A 20,872-nucleotide genomic window follows, 5' to 3' on the forward strand; every position below is an offset into this window, starting at 1 on the left:
AGTTGGATATGAGTCAACAGTGTGCCCTTGTTGCCAAGAAGGCCAATGGCATTTTGGGATGTATAAGTAGGGGCACCGCCAGCAGATCGAGGGACATGATCGTTCCCCTCTATTCGACATTGGTGAGGCCTCATCTGGAGTACTGTGTCCAGTTTTGGGCCCCACACTACAAGAAGGATGTGGAAAAATTGGAAAGAGTCCAGTGGAGGGCAACAAAAATGATTAGGGGACTGGAACACACGACTTATGAGGAGAGGCTGAGGGAACTGGGGATGTTTAGTCTTCAGAAAAGAAGAATGAGGGGGGATTTGATAGCTGCTTTCAACTACCTAAAAGGAGGTTCCAAAGAGGATGGCTCTAGACTGTTCTCAGTGGTAGCAGATGACAGAACAAGGAGTAATGGTCTCAAGTTGCAGTGGGGGAGATTTAGGTTGGATATTAGGAAAAACTTTTTCACTAGGAGGGTGGTGAAACACTGGAATGCATTACCTAGGGAAGTGGTGGAATCTCCTTCCCTAGAAGTTTTTAAGGTCAGGCTTGACAAAGCCCTGGCTGGGATGATTTAGTTGGGGATCAGTCCTGCTTTGAGCAGGGGGTTGGACTAGATGACCTCCTGAGGTCCCTTCCAACCCTGATATTCTATGATTCTATGACTCCAGAGGGACTGCTCTAATGTTCAGTTCCCAGCTGGCAGGGAAGCCCTGTCCCAAGCCCTCTCTCAACAGCCCCTGTGGGGCAGGCCTAGGAACCTCAGATGGCTTCACACCAGGAGGAGTCATTCTCACCTGGCCACTCCATCCGCTCCTTTGCCCACCACAGAGGGGCAGAAGCAGGAGCCGGGTTTGTAAAACACTCTATTAATTATTGCCCAAGGTTTGCCACTGGGCGCCTGGTGGCCTCATTCCCGTGCCCAGAGGAGGAGGCAGCCTGCGATCTGTGCCCCTGGCCCTGCCCATTGCAGGGATCCAAACCACCGAGGGCTGACCCCCTGCCCCTCAGCACCCTTCCTGCCTCCCCCCGGCCCGGCCATTTCGGCCCCGGGGTGACCCGGGCACGCCCAGACACACGCTCCCAGCTCACCCCCATCACGAGCCGAGCGTCCGACGGCCACATCCTCCGCCCCCCCTCCCGCCAGGCGCGGCTGCTGCCGGCAGCTTTCGCAGCCCGGAGTCACTCGCCGCCCGCCCGTCCCCGGCGGCGGCTGGGGGCCGGAGCCAGAGCCCTGCCCCTCGCCAAGTGGCTTGGCCGGCTGGGACTCGCCCCCGGGCTGCAGAGGGCCCCGCTGGGCGCTGGAAGGGGCTCGGAGGCGGCTCCCTGCACCGGAGCCTCCTGTCCCGGCTGAGCAGCTGCGCCGGGGAGCGCGCCAGGCGGGGCGCAGCAGCCCGGGCGATGCCCGCCGCCGGGCGCCCTGCAGCCGGAGGCCGCCTGCCCTGAGCCCCTATGGAGCCCAACCTCACCGCCGGCGGGGCAGGCAACGCGTCCGGCCGGGCGGCGGGCTCGGGCGGCGGCGGCGGCAGCGAGCTGCTCATCGCCTTCGGCGCGGTGCTGTCCTGCATGTGCGTGGCCGGGGTGGCGGGGAACGTGTACACCCTGGCGGTGATGTGCCACTCGGCGCGCGGCGCCGCCCCCATGTACAGCTCCATCGTCAGCCTGGCGCTGGCCGACCTGCTCTACCTCTCCACCATCCCCTTCATCGTCTGCACCTACCTGGCGCAGGACTGGTACTTCGGGGACCTGGGCTGCCGCGTCCTGCTCAGCCTGGACCTGCTCACCATGCACGCCAGCATCTTCACCCTCACCCTCATGTGCGCCGAGCGCTACCTGGCCGTCACCCGGCCCCTGGGCAGCCTCACGCGCTCCCGGGGCTACCGCAAAGCCACGGCCGGCGCCGTGTGGTCCGTCTCCCTGCTGCTCACCCTGCCCATGATGCTGATGGTCACGCTGACCGAGGCGGGCCAGGCCGGGGGCAAGGTGAAGCGGATGTGCGCCCCGACCTGGAGCGCCGACGCCTACCGGACCTACCTGACCGTGCTCTTCAGCACCAGCATCATGGCGCCGGGGATGATCATCGGCTACCTGTACGCACGCCTGGCCAGGACCTACCTGGAGTCCCAGAGGAACCCGCCCCACAAGGAGGGCAAGAGGTCCCCCCGGCAGAAGGTGCTGATCATGGTCTTCAGCATCGTGCTGGTCTTCTGGGCTTGCTTCCTGCCCTTCTGGGTCTGGCAGCTGGTGCGCCTCTACCACAGCTCCCTGCAGTTGACTTCTGAGACCCAAAAGTGCATTAACTACCTGGTGACCTGCCTGACCTACAGCAACAGCTGCATCAACCCCTTCCTTTACACCCTGCTCACCAAGAACTACCGGGAGTACCTGCGCAACAGGCACCGCAGCTTCCACCGCTTCACCTCCTCCTTCCGCAAGCGGAGCTCCAACCTGCAGCGCTCCTGGGGAAGGGCCATGTCCTCCAGCAACCAATATGACTACACCTCCGAGTCCCTGGGCATGGCCACGCTGAAGGACAAGTGAGGAGGGAGAGGGGCTCCACACGTGGGAACCAGAGGAATGTCTGTCCAAGGTAAGGCTTAAGGGCCCATAAAGCCAAGGTACCGCGGGGAACTGGCTCTCTGGGTACTTCCTGTACATCTTGGGCAAACTCCTTCCAAGCTTTGTCTAGCTCCCGCTCCGCACTTGTTTTACTTTGGTTCCGTGGTACTGCAATGATGCCCAGGCTCCAGGACTAGAAACCTGGCAGTCTGAAATCTCCCTTGTCCGGTCCATAGTACTGTTAACTGTTCAGAATGTGTCTCAGGAAACTTTGAAAGACCCTTTCCTATTTCATCTTAAACTTGAACTCTCTTTTATACAGTAGAATGTTCTGCACTTTGATCAAACTCTTCTCAGAAGTGGGGAAAGGCTGTATGGGTACATTCATTGTGGCGATGTGGCCAACCCCAGGCATGACAAACTCATGGGCCAAGCCCTCTGGCATCATGAGATTGTCTTAAAAATCAGGTGAAATTGAATGAGAAAACATTTGGGGTTCTTTTTATTGGCCTCCTGGTTGTTGCTGTTGTTGGGTTTTGTTTTTTGTTTTCTTCGTTAGGGATTGGATTTTCAAGCTTTTCTATGTAATCATGAGGGCTAGAAACTTTTTTTTGTTTTTTGTTTTGTTTGTTTTTTTTAAAGAAAGCTGGGATTCTCTAACTACCTAACTCCATGAGCCTGGGCTTTTAAAAACCCCCACTAAATATTGTGAGACTCGTGATAAAACGGTGACAGTTGGTGACACAGTTGTGGGGGACATGCATCAGAACAATGTTCATGCCAGAATCTCCTTGCAGTCTGCACCAGTCTCTTTTAAGAGCAAGATGAGGAACTTAATGAATTAAATACCATGCTGGTATTGTTTTCTGATTGTGTGATTCAACAACTAGAAATTGCTCTGCTCCCTTGAGCCTTTCTACTGCATTTTCTAGGGAAAAGAGGGATGATTAGGTCAGAAATCGACATAATAGGCCAAATTAATTACTGATGTAACTCCACAGAAGTCACTTTGGCTCAGTATAAACTACTCATTATTGTTCTTCCACCTAACATCTAATAGCAAACCTTCAGCACACCCATTTCAAAAATATGTTTGTAGCCTTTTTTTTAAAGGGTAAAATCTCAATTCAGACAAGATTATTAAGAAGCAATGGATCATCAATGGTTTTGCCCTCAGTCGACTGATCGCTTCTTCACTCAGCACAAGGGTCTGTAATTATGAGAACCAAAGACACTGATCCTTGGCTGCCACAGTCAGGGCTGATGAGAGGCTGGGAAAGGGGGGACAATTGTACCAGGATCCCAAGCACAGGTCACCCCCCAAAATGTCTAACTGGGATGAAATGGGAGGGGTTGAGGCCCCAGAGAACATGATATACCAGGGCCCCAAATTTCTCTCAGCAGGCCTGCTCCTAGTGTAACATGGAGTGGAGGAGTGGGGACAAAGATAGCTTTAAGCTATCACTGTTTCAGCCTGTACTTTACTGTATCGTGCAGACTAGCTAGCTAACTAAAGTGTCATCGAATTATAGCGTTTAAGGCCAGAAGGGACCACTCTAGTCTGACCTCTTGCACATCACAGGCCACCAGCACCACCCAGAGAATAGAAGGGATCAAGGTCCACCAGTGTCTAAGGCTCCTGCCGTGGCAGGGAAATGATTGCCACTCGGATAATCCTGATAAATGACCCATATGCTGCAAAGGAAAGCAAAAAAAACCAAAAACAAAACAAAAAAAAAACCCTAGGTCACTGCCATTCTGACCTGGGGGAAAATTCCTTCACAACCCCATATATGGGGATCAGTAACACCCTGAGCATGTGAGCAACAAGCAGCCAGACAAACACCTGAGTGAGAGAGAGAGTGTGCTCGGTGCCACTGTAGCTTGCCCTGGCCAAACCTCCCTCTTCCCCCCCATCTCCAGCTGTGATCATCCCTAATGCTTCAGAGAAAGAAGATTCAAAAAACCCTCTCAGAATACATGGTACCGGGGGGAGGAAGGGGGAGATCCCTTAGTTATCCTGGCCACTGGCCTGCTGAAACCCTGAAGCATGAGCTTTAGGTAGATTTACATAATCTAACATGCTTATCCCTGAGGTGTCTGGGTACCACGACATAAGGCATTGTTAGGACACACAATGTGCCATGTACTTTTACAACATTTTAAGTACTTGCCTTTTTTGGAACTAACCCACGGTTGGATTCATCATTTGTAACAAATTTTCCTTTCCTTTACTTCACATTTCTGGGCCTGTCTTCACGGGAAAACAACACCTGTTAAAAAGAAACAAGGTTAAGTTTCATTCTGAAAGGAGGTGTCTCTTTCTCATGCTGGTTGTGGGTGGAATGCTGCTGTCAAGCAACAGAATAATACAATGGTGAGAGGAGAACCACTGCTTATTTGAATCAGGCTGTATAGATTGCAGGTGTTGTCCTTGCAGCTTGCTCATATCTGAACAAAGGGGATGTTTCCTCATGACCATACAGTGAAAAAAATCCACGCTGACTGGAGCCTGTTCTGGTGAAGTATTGAGTATTTGTGACTTCTATTGCTCCTCACAGGAACAGGCCCTTAAAGGCCAATTATGTAACAAGATGGTCCCATGCGAAAATGTAGTTGTTTAATCAATGGAAAGTAGAATTACAAAGTTATGAAGAAGATAAATCAGTCTTTGTGGATGAATAAAGTACATTATAGAATTGTAAGACTGAAGTTGCTTCAAGAGGTCATCTAGACCTTTTCCCACCCTGAGGCAGGATTAAGTATACCTATACCATCTCCGACAGATGTGTGTCTAACAACCTAGTCTTAAAAATCTCCAGTGACAGGGATTCCACAACCATCCGAGGTAATCTGTTCCAGTGCTTAATTAACTTTACAGTTAGTTTTTCATAATATTTAACCGAAATCTCCCTTGCTGCAGATTAAGCTCATTACTTCTTTCTCAGTGGACATGGAGAACAAATGATCACCATTCTCTTTATAACAGCCTTTGACATATTTGAAGACTATTATCATGCACATCTCGGCCTTCTCTTCTCTAGACTAAACATGGCCAGTACTTTCAACCTTTTCTCATAGGCCAGGTTTTCTAAACCTCTGATCATTTTTGTTGTTTTCCTTTGGACTCACTCCAGTTTGTTCATATCTTTTTTAAAGTGCAGTTTCCAAAACTGGGCACAGTACTCCAGCTGAGACCTCACCAGTGCCAAGAAGAGTGTACCAATTTCCTTCCATGTCTGAAATACGACGCTCCTGTTAATATGGCCCAGTATGACATTTGTCTTTTTCACAATAGCATTACACTGTTGACTCATCCAATTTGTGATCTGCTATAACCCCCAGATCCTTTTCTGCAGCACTGCTGCTTAGCCAGTTATTTCCCATTTGGAATGCTAGTCTTACTATCTGAGGATAGTCTTCTGATGTTCTATTCTATTTAGGTTCTTCAGTACCATGGTGATGGGTATGGTATAAGTGCCTATGCTTTAGCCTAGGTAAAGAAGAAGGGCCAATTATATCACATGATGTCACAACCCCAGAAAGGGATAGACCCAGTTTGTATGACATTGATGGCTCCTTCTCGGGCTCAGGTTGGCCACCCCTGGTGTGGTGGGTGGTGCACGTTGTCTGCAATTTTGGTCTCAATTCACACTGGAGTTGGACTTGTGGTAGGACCCCATTAATCCACACAGGGTTGGAATAGTTTCTGCTAAAGAGGGTTAAATATGGTAAATTTAGTGAATATGGACGAGACAAAACTCTTTTATAACAGTATTAGCAAGTTGTTTTTTAGACTAAGTTGTAGTATTGCCAACCCCAAGCTTGGAAAAATCACAAGTCAGGCCCCAAAGATCATGAGACAGGATTAAGTTATGAGATGTTGGGGTCCTTTTTGTGGCCTCTGGGTTTCTGTGCTTTTAGGGTGCACTTGCTTCATGCTTTTTTCTACAACCACAAGGGCTAGAAACCTAACTTTTTTTAAAACAAAAGAAAGCTGATATTCTCACACAGTAACATGAATCCAGGAGCTGGTGCTTTACAAAAAAACTCCAGATATCATAAGACTCATGATAAAATCACAAAAGTTAGCAACCAGTTGTAAATCAGAAGTAACTCCCTTGATGTCAATTGGCTTGTAACTGAGAGGAAAATGTAACTCCTTGTCTAGAAAACTTTTTTTAACATTGTTTGAAAACAATTTTACATGGGTTGCTCTTTTTTAGTCTGACCAGGCAAAACCAGAAACTACTTTTAACCCTTATTTTTAAAAATGGTTCCCTGATGCAGGTCAAACTCCAGTGAGCTTTGGTTTGTCTGATCCAAACTTACAGATCCCAGGTCTCAGCTAATTTTCCAGGAAAGAGGGAAGTAGTAGTTTTAGGTAGTATAGCATTTTGCTGTTGTTTGGCCAGAGTTTGTGACTGCAAAACACTATGCCCATTTCTCAGCAAAATTAATAATTTCATCATGAGAAAACTCATCCAGACTCATTATGTGTTTATGGTAAAATAATAACCATGAAAAGGACCACTAGTCAATGTAGTTCCCCCCAAAAGTTTTCCCCTTCATTCATCTCAGCTAGTTTCTTTGTTGCAGACACTGTAGATTTTCTATCTTCAGTCTGAAAAAAGAACAGTGCTGTTCTGTGGGACTGGTGAAAATATTTCTGTTTTTCCAGGAGCAGATGAGCTCCTTTGAACCTTGCTGAGTTGCTGCGGACACTTCCATTTGTTGCTGGCTCTTCCACCTTTTAAAATAAGCTCCCAGTAAATAATTGAAGGGCCTGCTGTCCATTTTTAATGATTTCAGTGGCACTTCACAGCTGGCATATGTGGCAGGGAGTTTGCAGGATGTTTGATTCAGCGGTTAATATTTGGATCAAGTGATTTAGGTATTCCTAAATCAGTTTTCATAAATACGTCATGGAACATAAAAAGAGGAACAATAACAGGAGTGATTCTAGGAACATGTTGTAGCCTTTCTAGATAGTGGGCCCTTAAATTAATAACAAGGGGGAGGCAGGACCAGCCTGAGGCACTATCAAGATGAACAATTCTTGGATCTTCCTTTCCATACAGAACCAGCAATTTATGCTCAATTTCCTCACCAGCAGCAAGACCAGAGGAAAAGGCATAAAAGCCACTTCCCATCCCAGCCCTCTAGCAGCAGGATATTCCTGAACCTGGTCATTTAGATTCTTGTCAATCCTAAAGCCATCCCTTGGGCAAATCATTTAATCATTGTCAGTTTCTTTGGAACCTGTATCTTTTCCTCACCCAAAACAAAACAACAACAAAAAACCCCTCCTCATTGCCAGTGTTAAATATGCAAGCAAGTTAGGCTATTTTACAAATGTTTCCTTCAAAGAAAGAGGCTGTAGGAAATAGCTCATGATTTCAGGAGCGGTCCACATGGGTTTGGAATGGCAGGGGCTAGAGAATACCACCCCAGGACAGTTATTTCCTAACTGTTGTGCTCTGCTGACATCCAGCTAAATGTGCCTACTATTGTATTTCTGTGGAGCAGTGTGGTCCCCTAGTGGCCAATTAGGGAATTTCCTATGGCTCACCAGAGGCAAAAATTCACTGCCCACGTCAGCTTCTAAAAGGTGTCTGGTTGTAGTTAATGAGGTCATAATATTGCTTTATTTTGTAATATTCCTTTCATAGTGTCACATGGAGAAGAAAGCCATTAAGGAGAGAGATCTTATTTTCAAAGTCTAATTTGTGTCCTTCGTGTTTCTAACTGGGCAGAATCCAAACTAGCTCCAGTTTTGTGATTATGTGCACCAGCCTCACTGGCAACCTCCAGAGGAAGGAGCAGGACTCTGGGAGTAGGATAACCAGATAGCAAGTGTGAAAAATCAGGACACTTTTTTGGGGGGGGAGTGGGGGGAGGGAGGGGCTATAGCTGCCTATATAAGACAAAGCCCTTAATATCAGGATGGGACATCTGGTCACCCTGCAAGGGACTAACTAGTGTTTGGCATAGCTGCTGCAGCAGAGGGAGCTAACACATTTTAATTTGCCACATAACATTAGTGGCTGATTTAGGTGTTTGGGGATTTTTGTGGGGGGAGTGGGGGTGGCTATATGCATCAATGCTGGTTTAATTTACAAAATTCTAGTGGCATCTTCATAAAATCCCCTTTACACATCCTTTAAAGGCAAGAAGGGTTCTAACTGAAAGCTAGCAGTGAGGATAATTGGCCCACTGTTTAGGGTCTGTGTGACCTTGGGTGAGTCACTGAGGCCCAGCTCCACAAAAGAGATGGGTGCTGTGTTGCTCAGTGTCGCAGCACCCAGAAAATCACAGGAACAACACTGTGACCCACAAAGCCTGAGTTAGGTGCCTATGCTCTTATACAATGAAGGGGACAGGGAGGTACTTTAGAATCGTCATCATCACTCCCATAACTGCATTGGTCTTTTGGGCACCATCATTGATGAGCAATCAACCAACTGTCTCCATCCCGATGATTGCGTGTCAATGCTTGAGTCTCCGCAAAGTCCATTCCTGTCCACTCTTTTATGTTGTCAGTCCATCTCTTCTTCTGTCTACCTCTTTCTTCTTCTTTTCCCCTGTACTGTCTCTTGGAGGATGATCTTGCATAGGCCAGATTATCTTGTTACATGGCCATACCACTTCAGCTTGCACTACTTCACCGTTGTCAGGAGGTCTTCATATGACCTAGCACATTGGGTGATGATGTTGCGGACCTCTTCATTAGTGACGTGGTCAAAGTAGGATCTCATCTCTACTACCTGTATTTTATGTCCAAGTTCTGCCATAAGGGTCCATGTCTCACATGCATACAGAAAAATGGAGATGACCAATGCGTGCAGCAGTTTCAGTTTGGATTCCAGGGAGATGTTCTTATTCCTCCAAATTGGCTTTAGCTTTGCCACTGCTGCTGTTGTTTACGCAGTTCTTGCCCGAATTTCTGCCTTGGATCCTTCATCAGTGATGATTGCCCCCAAATATTTGAACAGTTTCACTGTATCCAGTTCCTGTCCACTGACAGTGATATGTGAGCTGATCCCATCACATTTGTTTGTCATCCACTTGGTTTTCTCTGCACTGATTTCCATGCCATATTTTGCGGAGGTTTCATCCAATCGTTTCACAAGGTTGGCAAGTTCATCTTCGCTGCCTCTCAAGCCATCAATGTCATCAGCAAACTGAAGATTTGAGATTGTTCACTCCCCCACTGCTGACTGTGCATATGTGATCTTCTAGGGCATCGGTTATTATGCACTCCAAGTAGATGTTGAACAGTGTGGGTGAAAGAAGGCAGCCTTGCTGGACTCCAACAGTGGTGCGAAACCACCCTCCTATTGTGCCATTGACGAGAACTGCACTGCTGGCCTTGGCATACAGTTGTTTAATGGTAAGAATAAGCTTATGAACAACATTGTAAACAAACATTCTTCATGTTTGCCCAGAGAGCTTCATGCCATACTCTGCCAAACGCCTTTTTGAAGTCAACAAAGATGTGGCAGATGTCCTGCTGCTGTTCTGTGGTACTTCTTCCAGCACAAAAGCCAGCCTGTTCTTCAGCGATGATATTCTCTGCTTGTGGCTTCAATCTGTTCAATATGACTTTCAACATCACTTTGCTGGGATGGCTAATTAAGCTTATGGTCCAGTAATTTTGACACAATTGCAGGTTGCCTTTCTTTGGCAGAGTGATGATTAGTGACTGTGTCCAAGTGGAAGGCCACTCACCCGTCTGCCAGATCTTGCTGCAGATCTTGGTGAGTACATCTATTACTATTTCTCCTCCAAATTTCATCAGTTCAGCTGAGATGTTGTCAATACCTATAACCTTTCCATTCTTGAGAGATTTCACAGCTGTCTCTACTTCTTCATGTAGTATTGGAAAGTCATCCTTCTCTGTTGAATCTGGGCTGTCTAAGACACTAGGATCCATTTAGAGTAGGATCCACAAAAAACAGCATGCTGTGTGGGGAGCCGCCTAAACTAGCCAATGGTGAATGCCAACAGGAAGAGCATATGCTAAGCCTTGGCCCTTTTATGGCATTTTGTGCCTAAATCTGGGCTGCAAGGAGGTGCCTATCTCTGCCTGTGATTCACAAACTGGGGGAAGACAGATGCTTGGCTGCAAAAGTGACATGTGGGCCCCGATCCACTCGGTGTGCTCAGAGGCTTTTGTGAACAATCTAAGGTGCCTGTTTCTCCCCATTCATTATACAAGAGCCTAGGCGCTTAACAGAGGCTTGGTGACTCACCCTGTGATTTTCTAAGTGCACAGAAAATCAGCGTCACACCTAAGTACCTTTGTGAAAGTAGGCCCTCGGACCTCGGATCCCTTCCTGTAAAATGGAGACAATGGCACATTCAGCCTCACAGCGGGTATGTGAGGATAAATCCATTACGGATGGTGAGGGGCTCTGACTCTATGGAAGTGGGGATAATATAAGCACCTAAGCGCTCTAGGTTCTAGTCAGGCTGAACCCTTAATCCAAAGGAAGGTTCTGAAACTGGAGTGGGCTCTCAGGACTGAAGTAAACTCCTGAAGCTCATGCCAGGAGCTTGTTCTGAGCTGAACTAAGCTCTGGGCTCAAGAAGGCTTCTGTGTTACGTCACACTCCCCAGCTGAAGGGATCTCCAGGGCTATGCTAAACCCTCCAATTGGAAGGAGCTTCTCCTGGAGCAGGCTTCCGAGCTAAACTGAGTCTCCACCTGAAATTGGCACCGGTGTGAGACCATCTGTATAGTCCTGTAAGCCCACCCCTAATAGCTTTTGGCCAATCATCCCCCTCCACCTGACCCAATATGGAGCCTCACAGGTACTAGCCAATGCTGCAGCCTTTCCCACTGCCAAGGAAAACATCACCAGTGTGGTACCCCGAGGTGAAAATATGTCAGTCCCTGTTTTGTTTTGTTTTTCTAGATAAGGACAATTGGAAGGAGGAAAGGAGAACCCCACCCTGCAGAGCACTCCCTGCAATTGGGTCCTATTTCTCTGTCTCTCATTGGGACCCAGAAAGGAATTTTAATAGAACTTAACCATTTCACAAACCTGCTTTCTGAGACACCATCTTCTCTATTCCTTCAAAGCAATGGGCCCAAGAGAGAGTGCGAATAACTGTGGTCCAGAGGTGAGGGCACCCAGCTGGGAGAGCCAAGATCTATTCCCCTTACACCAATCACTCTTTCATTATTTACCTACACTGGAACAACTAGGAGAGACTGTGGGGCCCCCACGTCAGAATATCCCAGAGCTCAGTGATTAGAGCACTCGCTGGAGAGGTGGAAAAGCATTGTTCAAATCTTTGTTCCCCTCTGGCAGAGAAGGGGGAAATGAACCTGGGTCTCTCACACCCCAGGTGAGTGCTCTAACCACTGGGCTAAAAGTTATAGGGTGGATAGTGCCACCGCTGCTGCGGCTGCTCTGGGGTTTAGGTGGGAGATGGCAAGACACAGGCCCAGAGGCAGACACATAGGTGCTGAGGGAACTTTTACCCTGAACACTTAGGTACCAAGCATGTTTAGGCACCTACAAGGTTTGAGGGGAGTTTTGTGGATCATAGTGGCATCAAAACTAGGACTCACACATTTAAATCTGGGGTTTAGGCTCCTAAGCACCTCTGTGGATCTCACCCAAAACAACTAATTTCAGCAGAATAAAAACACCCATCAGTGTCCTATACATGGGTATTATTAACTGGCCTCCAATAGTAGCTGTCGTTGGCAGCTGTTGTGATTTATAATTAACATGGTGTTCCCAAAGTTGCAAAGCAAACTCCACTTTGCTAGCTGCTTGATCACAGCTCATTATTCAGGCTCTAGGGTGCAAGGAGGCTTTCTGCATGCATCCAGATTAGCATCTCAAAGTCAGCGCCTGTATTTCTGATTCAAAACAACTGTGATTCATCCAAGCAAAGATACGACAACTAAACTGCAAGTCTATAAGCCTGGAGTACTGGAGAAAGCCACGAGTGGTTTAATTATAATGGTGTAAGTGGTGAAGTCACTGGCCAGGGCCCACAAGATTATAGGGACCCAACCAGAGTACTATTTCAATTTAGAACCTAGGAGTCCAGAGAGACAAGGCAGGTGCCATGCGCTGTCTGGAGATAAGGAGATTGCACCCCCGACTAGTACAGTGGATAGGACCCACGCATCCAGGAGCCTGGATACCTACTGCCTGGAAATGTAACCAGAAGGTAGATACAGACTACCTCCATTGGACAGAATGCAGGTATCCAGAAATTGGGGTGACAGGCTGTCTGTGCTGATGCTTAAAGGGATTTCTAGCTGTGTAGGATGCTTGGATCTAGCCGCACATAGGTATCCCCATTTGTGCTACCACCAGCCCGGAAGAAGTTGAGCCAAACCATGCCATGCAGCAACGGAGACAGGCCTCCTGGGGAGAGTGGAGTCCCCTGGCCCCTGGGGAAAGGGGCAGCTGAGAGGTGGGCCCCCTCCAGCTGGGACAACCCCGGGCCTCAGATGTGAGCACCTGGCAAGGACATGCATGGGGGGATCACAGTGTTGGAGGCTGGGAGCAGCCGGGAGACACTCCCCTTACCCCCTTGACCTCCCCCCTCCCCTCAGAGTGCAAGGTAAAAGCATCAGCCACTTTGCATGTGGGGAGGTGGCAGTGGAGACAACAACTGGTAGCACTGGGGAAGGGAGACCTGGGAGGCTAGATCTGAGCCGGGGAGGTGGGGGTCAGGGAGCTGAATTGGAGTTGTTGAGGGTGGGGGAAAGGGGTCGGAGTGGAGCTCAGGGGCTCTGGATCAGCACTGGGAGAGGAGGGTTGGAGGGATGCTGGGGGAGGGCTTGTGGGGGCCTGGGAGGTGGATTAGGGAAGTGTGGGGGCAGGTAGTGAGCTAAAAGGGGCTGGAGAGGGGATTAGATCAGGGCTGGGGGGAGCGAGGGTTGGACTGAAGGAGGCTGGAAGGGGGTTGAGGAAGAACTGGAGGGGAGTAAGGGGGGCCATGGAGGGAGCTGGGGGTGTTGTAGTGGGTTGTGAGGGAGCTGGGGCTGTGGGGGCGCTGGAAGGGGGTGGATTGCAGAATCGGGAAGAGGGCCTTTAACCTATTCTTGCACCAGGGCCCTCTGGGACCTTCTTACGCCACTGAGTCACAGCTTCAGGGACATGCTCTGACAGTGACTTCCAGCAAACTCATTGTAATTCAACCACCTTTTTTAATTTGGAACTGTTCATTTCACAGCTGAGAACCATCAGGACTGCAGCTGCGAACTATATCCTCACCAAGTTTTCTCTCGAGTAATTACTTTGCAGATTTGATTGAATATAATGTCATCCAAAAATGTAGAGGGGTGAAGACGGGGCAAGTGAGTTAACTCTTTGTATTGCAGGAGTGTCTGGGGGGAAGGGAAGAGGGAAATTGGGACACCTGTGCCTCTGAAAACTTCCCCCTCCGCACCTCGAGGAGGTCAAGGCCCTGTGAGCTTGTGCAGTGGATTTAGTTAACCTTTAAGAGTTGGGGTTGAAGTTTGCTCTCAGTTCACCCTGTCACAAATCCTGAGTGACTTCACAACAGTTTCTGCAGCTTCACTCTAGCGTAAGGCTGTGTCTACTCTACCACTTCTGTCTATCGGCAAAACTGATGCTGCTCAGCAATGTAAATATTCCACCCCCTTGAGAGACATAAATTACGCCAGCTCAAGTACTAGTGTGCACAGCGCTATGTCGGCGGGAGACAGCTACCACTGCTCACTGGGGGAAGTAGTCATGTCGACGGGAGAGCTTTCTGAGGCTATGTCTACCCTGGAAATTGAACGACAAAACTTTTGTCTTTCAGATGTGTTCAAAAAACACAACAACCCTGAAAGACAAAAGTTTTGCCGTGACAAGTGCCAGTGTGAACAGCGTGTTGTCGGCAGAAGCACTCTCCTGCCAACGCAAACGCCGCTCGTTGGGGGTAGCCGTTTTTTGTTGGCAGGAGAGCTGACAAACGGCAGCTACCCTGCACGGCTTTTAGCAGCACAGCTATGGCGACACAGCCATGTTGCTAGAAGCTGTGTAGCGTAGACACAGCCTTAGGGAAAGCTGAACTTGGCCCTTGTCTTCAAATCTGATGTAGGTTTTCAGTATCCGTTACATTCTCCCTTCAGGGCACAGCCATTGCAGATGGGCTCTCAGACAAGATTCCCCTTAGAAAAACTGTGCAAGAGTAAAAGAGGTACTGCGTGCACTACACCTGGCTGTATCTCACTCATTCTGCTCTCAGTATCTGGCTGATGTAGCTATCTTTACATCACCTGTCACTGGGGCCTGGAGGCCAGCCCTCCTGACAATTCTAGCACGGGGTTACTATGTAATTGTGTAGGTTTAGAATAAGATAGCCGATAGCCTTACAATCTCGGAGCTAAAAAGAGACCTTTTTATTTAATTGTTAGAATAGAGGGCTATGGGATCAGGACTCCTGGCTTCTGTTTCAAGCTCTGCCACTCACTTATTGGGTAACCTTGGACAAGTCCCTTAACTGCTCTGTGCCTCTATTTACCCATATATAAAATGGGGATGATTAATACTTCCCTGGTTTACAGGAGAGCTTTAAGACCTAATTAATGTCCGTAAAGTGCTTCGAGATCCTTGGATGAAAGGTGCTCAGCACAAAAGGACAAAGTGCTAAGTACAGAAGGACCAAGGCTTTAGGGATATCTCATGTTTCCATTAGCTATTAATGGACTGAAGAAGGAAACATTTGTGCACCAGAAGAGTTTATATACCACTGTTAAATTAATGGCAGCTACTCGGCTAAGAATATATTTCAGTCCACAAGGAATATAACAGCTATGCTTGGAAGGCTGGATATAATTTTGCTGCTAAAAATATTTCTCAGTGCCATAGCATCAGTACAGTTTCTGGAACATCTCCCAGGGTAAGAACCTGCAATAGGAGGTGTGGAGGGAAGATCAAGTCTTGGTTCCTTGACTTCCAGCACCAGCTGTTTCAGCCTGTTTCTGATCACCTGTCTCCCAAGTCTAGCATGATGGGAGCTTTGTACCAAGAGAGAACCATTTTCCCCTTTTTGGTTCTCTGATTTTCCCCAAAATCAATAGGGCTCTAACCATTGAAGCCTAGAAAATTCCCCGAAATTTTGAAACTGACCAGACGTGGCAGGCAGAGAGATGCTTTTGAATTGAGTGCAAGGTCTGTGCACTCTTGCCAATAAATGCCAGAAATTTTAACTTAAAATTTCCTTTTTCATTTTTTGCATAAAATTTACATACAAGTGTGACTACCCCCCATCCCCCACGGAGGATAAGCAGCTGCTGGAAAGTCTGCTGCATCCCACAGACTCCCTGCTCTGCTCTTGCTTTGAGAGACACTTGGGAATCTGAGTGCCGACTGTCATTCTGGCTGCTGAATTTAGTGTCTCCTTCAACAGTTTTGAGCGGGCTCTTCGGGGTTAAGTTGCTCTTTCATTTTGATAACAGTTTGTTTGGAGGGGAAACAAACAATTCTTTTTCTCTCCCCTCCCCATGCACACTTTGGTTCCAGGAGTTTGCCTCATCTGTCAGGGAGAACTGATACAACCTCAGACTAACCCAAACCTCTACTGAAATAAAAAGCCTAGGATAGCCAAGTCCCGTTCCATGCGGTGCCCAGCTAGCCTCTCTGCACACCAGTGTCTCATTGAGTTTCCACTTGCCTGTTGGTGGTTATCACTGGATTTAAAGCAGATCTAGGACATGACAAAGAATGCTTCCTTCAGCAGGTCACCTTGAAGAGACCCAGAAAACAGTCCAATGCATGTATCCCAGGTTATATCACAAAATAGCCAGGATGTTCATGCCATTTTATCAGAAAGACCCCATGCACTCCATAGCAAGTTGCATTTAAATTCTGCAGCAAAGCCCCTACATTGTGTTACACTCCAGCAGGGCAGATTGCAACTGAGGGTGGTCCAATAAAAGATATTACCTCACCCACCTTGTCTCTGCAAATTCTGCAGAAGCCTACGTTACGTTAAAAGATTTAATTAAATATGAAAATAGAATCAGTGCAGTACGGGGGGAGGGGGTTTATATTACATCTGTTTTGATGCTGTCCTCATGCATATTTTCAATATGTCAAAAGATATTTGTACTGACATGATACAAATGAATCACAGAAGCCAGAGGATTAATGTTGGCATTTAACTTTTCATGTTCAGGTTTCTGCGTTAACTGCTGGTTAAGACGGATAGACCACTGCAGCCCCCAGAACTATTGCTTTAGGCTGTCTGCAGACTTGGGGAGACAGCACTGCATCAGTTTATGCACTGCTTTCAAGGTTATCACAATCATGAGCACTAGAAACTTTCTTTAAAAAATGAAAGCTGTGGTTCTGGAGCATGATTCTATGGCAGATTCCACAACCTGAGAAATACACAGTACTCCGATCGTAACCTGGGGCTAGAACAGGATTTAGCCCGATGCAATTAGATCAACCGTTAAACCAGCAAACCTCTCTCACCTTTGGCAATCTTGATAGTGATGCTGAATCTGCATGCCTTTTGCAAGGAGAGGGAGAAGGTAGCTGGGCTGCCACAGCAGCAAATCTGTAACGCGTGCCTGCTTTCTTTATTTCTAGCTAGCATGGCACACTGTTCCCTCGCTTGACAGCAAGGCCAGTTAATCCTGCCTGATGCTTTCATGCTGTGTTTATCACTCACTTGCTTTAGTGAAGGAACTGGTCCAACAATAACCCTGCGGCTATTCACTCCCATTGGACACACTATCTGGAAGTGGCCATTCCTTCACAAATCACCTTTGGAAACTGTCCAACAGAGAGCAGGAGAGGGGAGAAACTTGCAAGATTTGACTCTTGCATATGACGTTCCTTTGTATGTTGAGCGTGCACACATAATAGGACAAAATAGCGTCTTAAGTGATTACTGGTGGAAGTGGGCATAGGGCATCTCTGCCAGGGTATGCAGATTTTTAATTTCTCTGGGAGGCCACAGTGCTTATGGCCATCTCACTGTCAGGATTCTTCTGGTTATCCCTGTCCTTTACTTACATACTGCTAGAGGTTTTTTTTTTTCTCCTGCTGATAATAGCTCATCTTAACTAATTAGCCTCTTACAGTTTGTATGGTAACTTTCAACTTCTGTGTGTGTGTGTGTGTGTGTGTATATATATATATATATATATATCTTACTATATGTTCCATTCTATGCATCCGATGAAGTGAGCTGTAGCTCACAAAAGCTTATGCTCTAATAAATTTTTTAATCTCTAAGGTGCCACAAGTCCTCCCATACTGCTAGATACTCTGTCTTCAGGTAACTCCACCTGCTGCACTAATCTTCATACTGTGCTAGTGTATAGCTAAGCAGTGACTGGGTGAATTAAATTTTTATGGAGATTATCCATAGTGGATTTCATTGAGAATTTTGCCCTAGGAAGCTCTGTCTTTTTTTTTTTTTTTTTTAATTACCAAGAATATATTAGGGAAAATATGGCTGTGCTGAGGGTTGGGCTGTGGCTTAGCCTGTGTGTGTGCTCATTTTAAATTCCTATTGACTCATACTCACTGCACTCCTGTGGGATCAGGAAGCAATGGCAAGATTCCCATTGACTTTAATGGAGCCAAAATTTCACCTCAGACATTTAAGATCTGAGGCTAAAAACTTTAACTGTCCAACAGATTTAATATGTCTCTGTAAAGGTACTTATTTGTAGTGCTCTAACTGCCATTAGGTGAGGGAAACTATAAAATGAAAAAAGAAAAGGAGTACTTGTGGCACCTTAGAGACTAACCAATTTATTTGAGCATGAGCTTTCGTGAGCTACAGCTCACTTCATCAGATGTTTACCGTGGAAACTGCAGCAGACTTTATATACACACAGAAATCATGAAACAATACCTCCTCCCACCCCACTGTCCTGCTGGTAATAGCTTATCTAAAGTGATCAACAGGTGGGACATTTCCAGCACAAATCCAGGTTTTCTCACCCTCCACCGGGTGAGTGGAGGGTGAGAAAACCTGGATTTGTGCTGGAAATGTCCCACCTGTTGATCACTTTAGATAAGCTATTACCAGCAGGACAGTGGGGTGGGAGGAGGTATTGTTTCATGATTTCTGTGTGTATATAAAGTCTGCTGCAGTTTCCACGGTAAACATCTGATGAAGTGAGCTGTAGCTCACGAAAGCTCATGCTCAAATAAATTGGTTAGTCTCTAAGGTGCCACAAGTACTCCTTTTCTTTTTGCGAATACAGACTAACACGGCTGTTCCTCTGAAACCTATAAAATGAAAAGAACTTGAAAAGAAGTCACAGTTACTCCCATTGCTAGAACATGTACTCAGCCAGACCCAACCCAGAAGCTCTATTTGTTTCTATTTCCAGGTAGTGTCTCTCAACTGTCTCTGTTACTGGGTATCTAAAGGAATAAAACAGCTGGTGCTTTTATTTTCCTCTTCCTCAGAAATACCTGGAATTCAAAGCTGAACACTGGATGTGTGTTCTAAGCAGGACTGACAGCCTAGCCCTGCAGGGTGGATGGTTGTGAGAAGAAAGAGATACCCCTTCATGCAAACAGCCTACAAAATTTAAGTTCAGCCCTGAGATTTTTAAACTGGGAATGTCATAGAAGAAATACAGCCCCATGTCCAGTCCAACTAACTAGCATGAGTCAAGCCCCCAGCTGTTTTTACTTCTTGGTGTGACATTCCACCATGAGAATGAATCATAATGCAACTGGAAATGTAAGGGTATTAAGAAAGGGCACCTGCACTGACAGCCTCCTTTGCCCCAGCCAGAATGCAGCTGATCAGCAGTTTTTCCTCACACCCCCTACTCTTTTCACAATTGGACTGTTGCTTTCGTATTGCATACAAGGAAGGTGTAATATATAAACCATCTGAGCTGCTATGAATGTTAAGCCCCAGCAGTGGTACTGTATGTCTTAAGAATTTAGTGGGGAAACAAAACAGTAGAGATTCTTGAAAAAACGGCATTAGTGACAGGGCCGGAGCGTGAAAAGAGCAGGTGGAGTTACACAGCAGCAACTCACTACCTCTGACTCGAGAAGAACATCAAACCTGCTTCTTGCTCCTCATCAAGGACTGTAATCATGTTTTTAAAAACAAGAAAGCATGGAAATAGTATTGGGAAAGACACTGCTCTTCATAGAAAATGTCTAGTGTCTCTTTCCTCTCACATCCTAACTGGGACCCCTGTCTTGGAAAGCTCTAAAGCCTGTGGTTCAAACTCTATTTGTGTAGGAGACTGACTTCTCCATCTCACTATATAGGCTTTGGCTGGGGTATAAATTCTGGACCTTGGACGCACTTCAATGCACAGCAATTGGAAGTCACAGGCCTGGGGGAGGAGTAACCAATTTAATAGCAAGCACCCTGGTGGATTACCATTTGCTGCCTGTCTTCTCTAACAGGAACTCAAAGGGGCAGGAAAAGGAGTACTTCAAAATGCAGAAATCACTAACCAGAGGGAGGGCTCCACAAAGGGCAAGCATTATATATGGCCTTTGTAGTAACTGAACTTTTAGTTATTTACTACTTGTTTGGTGCCTTATTGTCGTCACATACCATGTCACTCGGTGGGAATATCAGCTTCTCTTCAGGATGTTGCTATTTCTTACCTTTGTTTCTCATCCTCCTTTCTTCCCTCGGTGTTTCCATCTCAACAGCAGCTCCTAGTTTCCTCCATGAACTCCAGTCCCACCCCACTCCTCATTCAGTTGCTAAAATTATGGGCAATGAAACTGTTTATTGATATTTGATATTTAGTGTCATTATCCGATGTTAGAGTTTAACCCCCAATGAAATTTTTAGGGACCAGGGAAATTTTACACCTCTCCCAGCTATTGTTTCAGATGGCGTGCAGACCCTAGAAGATAACACTTCATTGATTTAACCGAGTATCTTTGCAGGCATGTGAGCTAGAGTCTTAGGGCTGTTCTACGTTAGAAAAGTTGCACCAGCATAATTCTATTGAAATTCATGCTGGTTACACTGGTGCAAATCCTTAATGCTGATGCACTTAAACTGGTTTAAACCTCACTTATTTTGATTTAGCTAAAAAGTTGGTAAAAGACTGAATCTAAACTCATCTAAATGCATCGAGATATAGTGTATCTAGAATCCCTGTTGTTGTACTGATGTGACTTTCTAATGTAGATAACCCCTTTAATTTTTCCCTTTTTCAACCAAAAGCTTAGCTTCTGCAGAGTCCGAATAGGCCACGTGGGCCATGTAAATACATCTCCAAGGGTGGGTGTTTGGCACCTAGGCTCTAAAATTTGATGCAGAGCTCTGTTATGGAGTTCCCCTATCTCTATTTCAGTGAGTAGGACTGTTGATGT

At 46.8% G+C, this 20,872-nt stretch overlaps 2 protein-coding genes across 2 annotated transcripts in view; one reads left to right on the forward strand and one right to left on the reverse strand.

The window, feature by feature from the left end:
• The first annotated feature begins 1,346 nt into the window (after positions 1 to 1,346).
• On the forward strand, positions 1,347 to 2,529 carry LOC140897609 (urotensin-2 receptor). The gene has a single exon (XM_073310432.2). It carries the CDS (start codon positions 1,441 to 1,443, stop codon positions 2,527 to 2,529), a length of 1,089 nt encoding a protein of 362 aa, XP_073166533.2. The 5' UTR covers positions 1,347 to 1,440.
• A 1,886-nt stretch (positions 2,530 to 4,415) lies between these two features.
• The window catches only part of OGFOD3 (2-oxoglutarate and iron dependent oxygenase domain containing 3), a 127,145-nt gene continuing 110,688 nt past the window's right edge, over positions 4,416 to 20,872 (reverse strand). The window contains exon 12 of the mRNA XM_073311041.2: positions 4,416 to 4,820. The gene's annotated coding sequence lies outside the window, so the exon portion shown is untranslated. The remainder of the gene's footprint in view (positions 4,821 to 20,872) is intronic.

The sequence above is a fragment of the Lepidochelys kempii genome, chromosome 14 (genome assembly GCF_965140285.1).
Source record: "Lepidochelys kempii isolate rLepKem1 chromosome 14, rLepKem1.hap1, whole genome shotgun sequence".
Taxonomy (NCBI): Eukaryota; Metazoa; Chordata; order Testudines; family Cheloniidae; genus Lepidochelys; species Lepidochelys kempii.